This window comes from Suillus bovinus, assembly GCF_016758785.1.
Source record: "Suillus bovinus strain UH-Sbo-P2 chromosome Unknown EDB93scaffold_13, whole genome shotgun sequence".
NCBI classification, from domain to species: domain Eukaryota; kingdom Fungi; phylum Basidiomycota; class Agaricomycetes; order Boletales; family Suillaceae; genus Suillus; species Suillus bovinus.
Genome location: NW_024542069.1, coordinates 14,871 through 26,388, shown reverse-complemented (window position 1 = coordinate 26,388; position 11,518 = coordinate 14,871). Strand labels below are relative to the sequence as shown.

Below are 11,518 nucleotides of genomic sequence, written 5' to 3'. Positions count from 1 at the left end.
CGAATATTATTATAAGGCGTATAGCCGCAAGTACTTAACCACAGCTTGTATTGCATCGGATCATCAGTTGTTGTCTCGCCAAAGACCAGGGCTGGCATGGTGAGTATCCACTAGCAGTGCACAATACCCGAAGGCCTCACGTCGTTTTCAATATCACCCCTGAAATTCGACTAAAAGTAGCTTGGATTGTCGAATTCTTCAGACGTTTCGACTTCATGCCCTCCTTGTCCCATGTGAGCGCGTGTGAGCGCACACCCCTTCACAAACTTATAAACTCCTTGTAATCTAGCGTTGGGAATCCCTTCCTTTCCCACGAGAAATGAATATTGGTCCGTGTCCAAAGGGTTTTCCCCGTCTTTGCGGAGTCTTGTTGGCATCCGCACTTCCCCTCTCGAAACGCTCGACATATACGCACTCAACTCGTAGTCATGTCGTTCATACCTACCTGGCGCTCGCGATCATCGGGAACATTGTTGCACCATTCCTTTATCTCCGACTGTCCTTAGTACTGACGCGAATGGCACATTTTCGTCAACGCAATTCGACGTGGCAAAAGCTGACTCGCACCTCCTTCGAGGTCATCTTAAGTCCCATATTTGGTGTGCTGCCATCCTTATGCGTGACCACTACGGTAAATTTGTGCAGATTTGCACATACGGCGCGCCGCCGAAGGAGAAACGTACTCTTGAGAACAGACGGAAGAAGAATACGCCAGCTAGAATGATATCTGCTGACAAGCGCAGAACACGTCAGCTTCACTGACCATCTTCCGATTATGATGAGACGATGCACAACATTCAGTCTATGTATCATCATGATCCACTTTCACACGAGTCGGATTGATTGATGGCATGATCATGATGCCCGCTCCACTACTACATGAGTCATGATACATGACCCTGAGCGCCCTGGTACTACAGCTGATGTCTCGTTTCAGATTAAAATCCGCAGCCCATTCTTATAACTTGTCTTCATACCACCATGAACGAGAGCCTTGTCTCCAAGTACAAAGACATCATCACCTCCAGAGGATTGACTTACCACTATCTGTCTGTGCCAGCTGTGGATGACAAACCCACTCTACTCTTCGTCCATGGCTTTCCCTCTATTTCATACGATTGGTATCATCAGATCAAGTACTTCTCCGAGAGGGGATTTGGCGTAGTAGCGCCCGACATGCTCGGATACGGCGGCACGTCTAAACCCACCGATATGTCCTTGTTTCTGCACACCGCAATCGCGCAAGACTTGCTCGACATTCTTGATGCCGAGAAAGTCCAAAAAGCCATAGCCGTTGGGCATGACTGGTAAGATATAACTGAACGTGCACCAGCTAAATTCAGACCTGTCATCAGGGGCACACGCATAGTCTCCGTCCTGTCAATGAAGCACTCTGACCGATTCTTGGGTTTCGCAGTGGGTTGTGTTCGCACACCAAATATACACCCCCTTACCTCCCATCGATGTTGTTTTGGAGATGAATGTTAAGACATTCGGCCGGCCACTACTGGGGTACTGGAAGTTTTTCGAACAAGAGAGCGCTTCTCAAATCATGGAGAAGAACGTGAGCGCCCGACCAACGTCCTGATCTCTTGTTATTGATGAAACGCAAAGCTGGAATCATTGATTTCCGTGCTTTATCCGGATGACCCAGATATTTGGCTGACTCTGATGAATCAACCCGGGGAGATACAAGCCTTTATCGAAAGTGGAAAGATGAAAAAGAGAGCCAGTTATCTCACAGACGAGGTGATTCTTATTCTTGTCTGGCTTGTCAGAATTGACTGTGTTCGTAAACTATAGCACCACTCACGCTTGTTGGAGTCACTTAGGAAAGGTGGGTTAGCGAGTGCCATGAACTGGTACAAGTCTACGCTCGGTAGCGTCAATTCCCGCATTATGGAAGGTGCGACACGATGTCCATCTCATTGCTCGATATTGCATTATCTGATTTCGTTTGGGTGCTTTGACAGACATACCAGAAGAAAATCAGTTCATCAAGAAACCCGCGTTCTTTGCGGTCGCAAGGAAAGACCACGTATGTGTGTATGATTACGGCGTGCCCCAAATGAAGCAATATGCGACGGGAGGTCTCCACATGGTAGAGTTCCAAGGAGGACACTGGGTTCAGTTGGAGGAACCAGAAACGTTCAACAGAGAGCTTCATGGTTGGATTCGCGATACGTTGCAACAAAATTGTTGAAGAGCACAGGTGCCACATCAGGAAAACGACAGGTTCCTTTTTTCACCTTATGTTACTTATTTTCGTTCAGAAGATTTTTCAGCCAACTTAATCATTGCTTTTTCTACTTGTGAAAAAGCAGTTTGAGCTTCCAAACAAGTTCACGATACTAGACTGAAAAAGTCTAAAATGCGATTTCAAAGGAGTGATGATCTGCATATTTGTTGACATAAAAACGGTTAAAAATATCATAGGTTTGATGATGGTGATGTTGAGCAGGAATAACTCGAGTACCATATACAGGAATAAGGTGTGCGGCGCGGTAGATTGAATCAATATGAATGACGGAAATATGGGGCGTGTTGTTGTTATTATGAGCAGGCTGTACAACCCACATTCCAGTGTCTTCATTCGGCAAGTCTCCAATGTTATCGAACCACCGCACAACTGCGCACGAGTATAATTCTCGCTTGTAAGTAAAAGAAAAAAATGTCAGTACTGGTGCAACATTCATGCCCCTCATACCATCGAGACCTGCATTTGTGTTGACGAAGACACAATCAAACCGAGGATGCTCGTTTCTCCATATTGGACATGCGCGAATATACTCGCGGCGCATGCCCCCAATACCACTGAGATCACTTGGCGCAAAAAATCTCGAGCATGCAGAATTGAAAACACTGATTTTGTCGTCGAATTGGGGACAGTAAGCGAGGGGAACCTTTGACGGATCACGGGGATCATTGGGGTTGAGTTGACCAAAGAGAAAGCGACGCAGAAGATTCGAGAGATGCGGGATTGATAATTCAATTGCTAACGCAGCAATAGTGCGAGCACGTTTACGTTCTAAATCATATTTTAGTGTAGTTTGACAGTGACAGGTGCTCAATGACTCACGAAGTGTTTTGGCCAACTCCACGTGCGCTTCAACATTTGTTGGTCCATCGTCGACTTCGTTATCGTTGTCGTCATCGTCGTCCACTGTGGTATTGACAGCCTGAGTGTTGGCAGCTTCATCTGGTGCCGTGAGATTGAGGGCGCGCAGTCGTTCTATTTGAGTATCAGCGAGAGTACAATAACAATAAAGTATTTTACTTACCCACTTCGAGGACAGCTGCAGAAAGGCAAGTACCATCAAGCATCTTGCGTTGAGTAAAATCAGCACGCGATGCTGCGAGCTCGTCGAGGCGTTGATTTGTGACCAACATTTGGCCCAGTGCCTCATACCGACTGGAGCGCCTCCACGGCTCCTTCACAGCTTTGATATGCTTAGCTTCAGTGATCGAAGAGCATAAACCATTCGGGGCCCCAAAAAGTCGAATGAGGTGTATGTAGTGTTGAAGGGAATGCTGGCGAGGGAGCAAGAATGTCGAAATAACATCGAGTGTTTCAAAAATTTGCCGGTACCGATAAAACCGGTCAAGTGCCTCCTGGATTTGCTCGAGCGTCTTCTCCGTGATTATGCTGCGTCGGACAAAATAACAGAATTCGAGAAAGGCTCGAAATGTCTTGACCATATCCACAGGAACGTATCCATCGATAGCAGATAAGTATACCTATAACAATATGTCAGTAAGATATCAGTAGTCCGATATACAAAAAACATACCTTCATGAGTGCTTTTGAGTCGTCACCTGTCCACTGCTTGAAGCCTCGTCCTTGTGGGAAGCGCCGAAGACCAGCAAAGGCCGGAACAGCAGCGATTCTACACACAACTAGTTCAATAGATAGTACCCATGATAAAATGAATCATTTACCTTCGATCAATATCATCCATGATGCGCTCAGCATCTTTCTTCGAGTGCGTCTGGTAGAGGTACTTCTCAATCCAATCAACCAGGTGGTTTTTGAATGTCCCTTTGATAAGCTGGTGAAGGATATCGGGGGCAATGAGTTCATGGATGTCGGCGCGAGCAAAATCATTTGTAAAGGGCTGATATAAAGTGTTAACGCGTCATGAAACATAGTGCGAAAGGTAGGGCTTACAACAAGATCACCAACGATGCCGTATTCGTCCCATAAGGCATCGAGAGTACCCTCCTCGACAAGTACATCTGTATGATGCCGACAGGGCCAACCTGCTGGCTCGTCTAGATTGATACGTGAAGACAAACATCTGTACAGTAATTAATTAAAGTAGTTGACTAAAGAGATGAACAATTACATACCTTGGGCACCAACCACGCACGATGCACGTCAATAAGACTTGCTCCTCGTAGTTGTAAGGCTGTTAGTGAGTCCGACGGGGATTGTCGTACTAAAACGAGAGTAGAAGAGATCGTGCTTTTAAATGATAGAGTTTCGACGAGACGGAATGTGCTTTGAACGAGAGGACTTTCTGATGGACTGAGTGCGTGAATCTAGCGGGAGAGCAAAAGACTGATTCTTGTCAATGTACATGGCGTATTTTAAGCTGTAAGGTAAAAGGGTCCTTGACGTTACGGAAAACGAGAGTTATGTGAGACGGAGAATGGTGGCGCTGAGCCTGCCAGGGTAGAGTAGCGGGAATGAGTGAGAGTACCACAGCTTGCATCAGGGAATCTGTCCCTCCTGAATTTCTAATAGATCACGATAATTTTCGATAAATCTGGAGTATTATTTCAATTTATGAGCTTCAGGACGACTAGGAAAAATATGTTTCCTAGGAAGACTTTTTTACCTCCTCCTCCATGATTTAAAATTATCAAAATTAGTTGATATTTTGCGTAAAATCATCGTGAATTGCAGATAATTGCAGGAAGTATATACAGTGATCCCACGGTCCTTTGTACACAACCACTCTACTGTACAATTAAATTTCCTCGATGAGTTCTTCATCAAGTCCTTGCAAAAACTATATCATAATATTCAGAATATGTTCTGCTATCTAATGGTACCAAAAAATATAGTCTTCAAATTTAGAAAATCATCGGAATCTGCAAAACATCACTCCAGAGCAACATGTTAGAATTTCACGAGCATCGAAAACTCATCATTGCACCCAGTTTCACCCCTTCCACTTCATCTGCAAACATTACAAGTGTATTGGAAGTAGTAGAGATGATTTTAGTCAAAGTTTCATTGGTGCTACTACACGTTGTGATCCACGAGTGATGGAACGAGTTTGTTACCCAGACTAAGCTTGGACACGAGGTGCCTTTTTGACTCGGTCTTGCTCAACATCCTTCGTTCACTGCCAGTATTCAACATATACCTTCAAACTACCCATATAGTCTTTCAACATGGTTGGGAGGCCAAAATCGTTGACGAAGAAGGCACAGGTCTCACGTGAGGAGAAAGAGAAAGTCATGGCTCGTGCTGTGGCGAAGTACCAAGCTGAACTTGCAAAACCAAGCTCGGAGAAGAAACAAGGCCTTCGTAAAGTGTGTATGGATGTTCAGAAGGCATACCTCAAAGAAACGGGACAATTAATCAGTTTAAATCATAATACTCTGGCAAATCTCGCCAAGGGAGGGATTCGACTTAGTGAATTCAATAGCTCCACGAAAAGCTGGCTCACACCCACAGAAACAGACAAAGTTCTTGAATACATCGTCAAAATGGCTAGACGTGGCTTTCCGCTTAGCCACAAGTGTCTCAAGGAACATGTTGATGAAATCTGTCGAGCTCAACTTGGAGATGCCTTCCCAGAGTCTGGAGTGGGAAAAAACTGGACTCAGCATTTCGTTGAGAAGCACTCCGACCATCTACGAGCTTACCGAGCACATTCACTTGATGGTGCTCGTGGCCGTGCCATGAACCCAACAACTAACAATGCATGGTTCGAAATGTTGAAGGATGTCCTGGAGAGTGGTGACAACGGCGAGCCCATGGCACCAGAGTGTATTTGGGGTGTTGATGAGACTGGAATTCAACCAGGAGGTGGAAGCTCGCAAGAACGAGCTCTCAGTGGAGCTGGAAAACAAGTCCAGTATCAGCAGTGAAATGGCAATCGTGAAAATATTACCGTTTTGGTCACAATCTGCGCAGATGGGAGTACAATCACACCTGCAGTGATCTTCAAGGGGAAGGCATATCAATCAAAGTGGAATGAAAAAAATCCACTCAAAGCATTGTGAGTCATGTGTCATCTTATGTCATGATCACACCTATAACATGGTTCCTCGTAGTATTGGTTATTCAAAGAAGGGTTGGACTGACGGCGAGATTGGTGCACTCTGGATCAAGCAATTCGATGAGCAAACACTGTGAAAAAGCAAATGGTCGTGCTCGCCTACTTCTCGTCGATGGGCATAATTCTCACTACACTTGTGCATTCCTGGAGTATGCTCGACAGCACCGAATTCATGTCCTTTGCTATCCTGCACACAGTATGCACATCTATCAGGGCCTAGATGTTGCAGTGTTTGGTGTCCTTAAACAGTGTTGGTCAGAAGAACGAGACAAATGGGAGCGCGAGAAAGGAGAGAAAGTTACGAAGAGCAACTTCCTTGCTATCTATGGTGCTGCCCATGTTCGTGCACTCACGCCAGAGACCATTAAATCCGTGTTTCGAAAAACCGGTGTATGGCCTTTCAATCCTAAAGTTGTCACAGATGAGATGTTGGCTCCCGCTCGTGAATCATCTAACCAGGGACACCTCCCGATCACTCCCAAATCACCCATTTGAGCTGTTTTGGAGCTGTTTAGAGACCTGCAACCCAGGGCAGAAACTCGTCATTGTGGTATGCAACTTGCTACAATTGCCGAAGAAGATGGTAGTAGTAATGACGAGACAACTCCAGGTAATTCTCACTGTTTGCGTTCCGAAGATTGGATCAATAATTTATCAATCAGCAGATGAGAACACTTACAAGAAAAGTAATCCTTTTCAGATTAGTGGTAGAACCATTCACGATGTCTTCGCACGACTTGAAGAAACATCTGCTCGATTCCTTATATCATCATCTCCTATCAAATCAAGTTCAAGGTTGCCTACCATGCCACTAGCAATAATCTCGCCCGTTAAACGCACGCCAAAATCAAGGTTGCACTGCAACATGTCCTCAAAGTCAACGAGGGAGAAAAAGCTCGAGGAGACAGTCAAAAATCTCACCAAGCAGGTCACAATGCTCAAAGAGCATGTAAGCGCCCTTCAAGCGACTGTAATTCTCCAGGGACGCTACTGCGATTGAGTTCACCGTCATCTCGAGACACAAGAGAAGAAAGGCTGTCAGGACAGTGACAACATCAAGTTGAATGGAGATGGTATGCCGAGGCTACTTACCAGTGACGAGGTCTTCGAGAAAGTCGTGCAATACCAGGAGCATCAACAGGCAAAAGCAGCCAAGAAGGAAACAAGGAAAGCAGCACGGGAGGCACGAACACAAGAGATGACAGTGTGGATTCAAGAGGATGAGGCAAGAAAAAATCGAAACAAAGCCAAGACCGAGCAGTGGAAGGTAGCTGTTAAAGAGTGGGAGGCCGAGCAAGTGTTGGCGAAGCAAGAAAAGCGAAAACCACGATGGAAGAAGCCTGTCCGTGGACCACTCGAGAAGCCTTGTCCTAAGCCAAAGAATCCAAGGAGAAATGGTGGAATTGTTGACAAGGAGGATGGGCAAGATCAAGGAGAGTTCATTGACATTCACGAAGGGTTGATTGGTGATGACAGCGAGTACGAGGATGACGACGAGTAGGATGAACAGCGAAATGTGACATGTGTGACACGTTGTAACAGGGTTGTCACACCGACTGTACAAACAAATTGGGAAGGCGAGAAAATGACTTGCTCGACTGCGTGAAGTGCTGCAAACTACACAGGACTCAGGATATTTCAAAAAATTGGTAGAAAGTAGATAAAACCCTGCTCTGTCAGACGTACCAGACCATTTTTTCTATATTGAAGATGACATACTATCACACTTGTTTCTTTATTTCACCGTCCAAAGGAGCGGTTGATCACTGTATCAAACTTAGGTTTGAAAATCACGTATATCAGACAGCATTACAAGAAAAAGACTAATATTTGATTAAAAGACACGTATAAAAGTCAACACAACCAGGACATGCAAACAGGAGAGATCAACGAATCAGTAATATTGGGTATATATCAGCGCCCTTTGACCTAATCCTCAGCCATTCCATTGAGGTCAAGTAGCACCAGTGCATCTAATGATGTTCCGGCCCGGCTTGGCTCGAAAGCCATGGCTTCGGCCTGGCTTCAGACGGCTTAGGCTTGCGAAAATTCGAGGCTGGGCCAAAGCTGCCAGTGACGGCTGGCTTTGGCTCGGCTTTGGCCTGAGCTGCGGCCCAAGTACTGAAAATGGAGAAACATGTTCAGCAGATAATTTACATCATGGAGTCAGCATCTGATTCTACAAAATCCTCATCTCCCTCCAGAAGAGCATCCCAGCCCTCCTCATCCCCATCTTCGACATCACTCAGCTTCTCGTTAGCATCCATTTCAATATCAGAGTCCTCGAGAGCTTCCTCAGTTGATGACGAGGGTCCAGGCTCGTGGAAGAGTAGATCATGGCGGAGGGCACATTTGACGCACTGTAGTGCCTCAACGATGTCGCCTTTGAGGCGGTTGCGGTGCTTGCTAATGGTAATACCACCCTGTGAGAACGCGCGCTCACTCGAAACTGATGACGCCATAATTGAGAGGTAGTCACGAGCTAGTGAGGTCCATACTGGGCCATATCTGTGTCCATTAATCTACAACAAAGCGAAAAAAATACCATCACAGATGCACGCCTTTTGTCCGAAAACAAATGTGCTAGCTGCCAAGCTTGCAAGTCGCAAGAGACTCGTAAAAGAGGGCAAATTACTGAAATTGATCTATCCACCAGCAACAAAGTGAGTTATGTCGTGCTTGGAAAGAACAAAGATCAGCAACTCACTGTCATGAGCTCATACAATGGTAAGTGAAAGTCTAAAATGGGATAGAAGTGGGATTCTGGGGTCGTCAAGTGAGTGGTGTTTGCGACACTGCAGGCACAGTTCTGTGTGACATAAGCCACGGCTTGAGCCGCCGGCTTCGGCTTCTCAAAATCTCAGGCCAGGCCAAAGCCGTCACCAAGCCGTGACTTTGGCCTGGCTCGCCTTGGCCTATTCAGGCCTGGCTTGGCCTGGTCCATGACCTGAAGCCGGGCCATGCACATCACTAAGTGCATCTTGATGCTCACTGACCATATGATTGTTCCCCTTTCATTTCAAGACCCTTGTAGCAGTGTCAGTATTGTGGCACCATGCACACCAGCGAAACTTACTGTACAGCTTCATAAATGTCGGCCATCATGCAGTGAAACTTCCCAGGTGCATCCTTCTTTAAGTTCTCGAGGAACTTGACATGAAAAATATATGTTCTACTGAATTGGTTCCCAGTAAAGTTGAACTTTCCTGGTGAACCGAGTGTCTTCCAGAAAAGAGCTGCATACACCTTGAGAACGAGTCAGTATAAGATGAATACCTAGAAATAAGGATATTACCGCTGTCGCCACAAGTGCTAGTATTGAAATTGGTATTTCTGGGCGATTGGCCTTGTTACGACTGATTTTGATGAAGCGCTCAGTGAACTTGACACCAATAGACTTTGCTCCAATGAAGACTCCGTCACATAAGAGAAAGATCAGTAGGTCACCCTGGTAGGGCTTTTCCCTATGGGTGATGCATCGTCATTGGCCTGTTGAAGAGGGATGTAAGTTAGATGACTGTGATAACTGAGCAGCGGTAATATGTAGAAGGGAATATGATAGAGGATGGAGCAGCGGACTGAAGTGGTGATATGTAGAAGGGAATATGATAGAGAGCAGAGGACTGAAGCAGTGATATGTAGAAGGGAATAGTGATGTTCCGGCTCGGCTTCAAGCCCTGGGCCATGTTACGACTTGGATGGTATCTGTTGGCGACGCTCAAACAGAGCTTGTGTCGTCAACGTTCTGTGGACGTCCTTGGGCTAGCCCAAGGTTAGGGGTCGTACTTGGCGTGTCTTCGGCAAGTACGATTTGACGCCTATGTCCAAATCGGGTAGCTTATGTCACGCGGGTGCGAGACGATAAGCAATATCGGCCTAGGCTTACGACACCCGAAGGTTAATCGTAAGGATCGTCGTTAATTAGAAGGACAGAAGTCTGACTAGTTAACAGGGGCTTTGCTCGTCGACGAAGTCGATGAGTAAAGATCGAGACTATAGGCTTATCCGCGATGAGCAGATAAGAAGATAGAATATAGACTGCTGGCGAGGCAGAAAGGATCACTCTGGTGAGAGTAGGAGGTCAAGAACCAAGTAGATTCAAGTTAGGGAATATAGTACATGGTAGCGAGTTTATATAGAGGACAGGAGACGTATTAGTGGATGATAACTCGTACTACCGGGAGAGGCAATCGGTGAAGGGTAAGACCATAACAGGAAGGCACGTTCGGTCTAGGTAGAACGTGCTAGATAAGAAAGTGAGTCAAAGATAGAAAATAAGAAGTGAAACGCGCAGGGGCACGATCGTGCAACTGCGGGTCTAAGTATAAGTTGCATGTGCGACTGCGCACCGAGTCAGAGATCATAAAAGGGAACAGGGCAAAGGGGATGCGTCGTGCATCATGTCATAGGCTACCGTCCAGACGGTAAGGGCAAGGGGACTGTCCACAGGATCAGTCAGGTGGTGAAACGGAGCACGGGTATGCTTCATCAGCGAAAGGATCTGGCCAAATGTACTGGCTTTGCTGAAGCGACAGGTAGAGGGCGAAAGGGAATGCGAGGATGACAAGGATGACAAGGGTAAGGTCGGGGTAAGGGTATGATGCGAGGGCTGATACGAGGAGGATTAGGAGGAAAATAGTAGGGGCCCAAGCGTCTAGATGTTCTTGTAACAGGCCAGGCCCAGCCCAGGCCTAGGACACGGCCTGACCAGGGCTTTGGCCCAGGCTTCAATTTTGCGAAGCCTAAGCCGCCGGCCCAAGCCGTGGCTTAGCAATCTATTTCGGTATGTAAGTTTCTGTTTATGTTTATGTTGTTCTGACAATTGGTATCAGCTTCTCAATCAATCATACCATGAGGTATGTCAGAATGAGATTACAGTGAGTCGCCGTTGTCATGTTATTAAAGCTCGCTGATATTTACCCCGGTCTTGAAAAGCAAACATTCAGCAATCCATGTGCCTCTACAGTCTTGCCTGGCACTTCAACTTCGCTACCTTCGCAAACTTAATCTGTTTTCAAATCACATTTGATTTTTTATATGTGGTACATGTATATGTGTTGTATCTACCTAGCAGCCTGCAATGACCAGCACAGTCCACACAGATAATGAAGATGAACCTATCGTGCATTCTCGTCCCATGCGCAGGATCAAACTCACTGCTGCTCTCCTCCAACACTCGGAGAAGGCCGCCCTTCCATCCCAAACCAAAGCCATCAATGAAT

The 11,518-nt window shown here is 46.2% G+C and overlaps 4 protein-coding genes across 4 annotated transcripts; 3 read left to right on the top strand and 1 right to left on the bottom strand.

Annotated features, from left to right (window-relative positions):
• The first annotated feature begins 33 nt into the window (after positions 1-33).
• On the top strand, positions 34-809 carry EDB93DRAFT_153360 (uncharacterized protein). The gene is made up of 3 exons (XM_041455533.1): positions 34-99; positions 181-233; positions 290-809. The coding sequence occupies exons 2-3, from the start codon at positions 216-218 to the stop codon at positions 722-724; spliced, it is 453 nt and encodes a 150-aa protein (XP_041309875.1). The 5' UTR covers positions 34-99; positions 181-215; the 3' UTR covers positions 725-809.
• A 172-nt stretch (positions 810-981) lies between these two features.
• Positions 982-2,203, top strand: EDB93DRAFT_1248140 (Alpha/Beta hydrolase protein; the record flags this gene model as incomplete). The annotated part of the gene is made up of 6 exons (XM_041452679.1): positions 982-1,307; positions 1,356-1,368; positions 1,418-1,564; positions 1,615-1,749; positions 1,804-1,906; positions 1,974-2,203. 6 exons carry the CDS (start codon positions 982-984, stop codon positions 2,201-2,203), a joined length of 954 nt encoding a protein of 317 aa, XP_041309874.1.
• Positions 2,059-4,715, bottom strand: EDB93DRAFT_1326904 (uncharacterized protein; the record flags this gene model as incomplete). Its single annotated transcript, XM_041455070.1, has 8 exons — positions 2,059-3,028; positions 3,080-3,232; positions 3,282-3,738; positions 3,791-3,887; positions 3,940-4,115; positions 4,169-4,298; positions 4,351-4,409; positions 4,581-4,715. The coding sequence occupies 8 exons, from the start codon at positions 4,713-4,715 to the stop codon at positions 2,367-2,369; spliced, it is 1,869 nt and encodes a 622-aa protein (XP_041309873.1). The 3' UTR covers positions 2,059-2,366.
• Positions 4,716-7,161: 2,446 nt separating this feature from the next.
• Positions 7,162-7,797, top strand: EDB93DRAFT_1248136 (uncharacterized protein; the record flags this gene model as incomplete). Its single annotated transcript, XM_041452678.1, has 2 exons — positions 7,162-7,266; positions 7,315-7,797. 2 exons carry the CDS (start codon positions 7,162-7,164, stop codon positions 7,795-7,797), a joined length of 588 nt encoding a protein of 195 aa, XP_041309872.1.
• Positions 7,798-11,518: the final 3,721 nt, after the last annotated feature.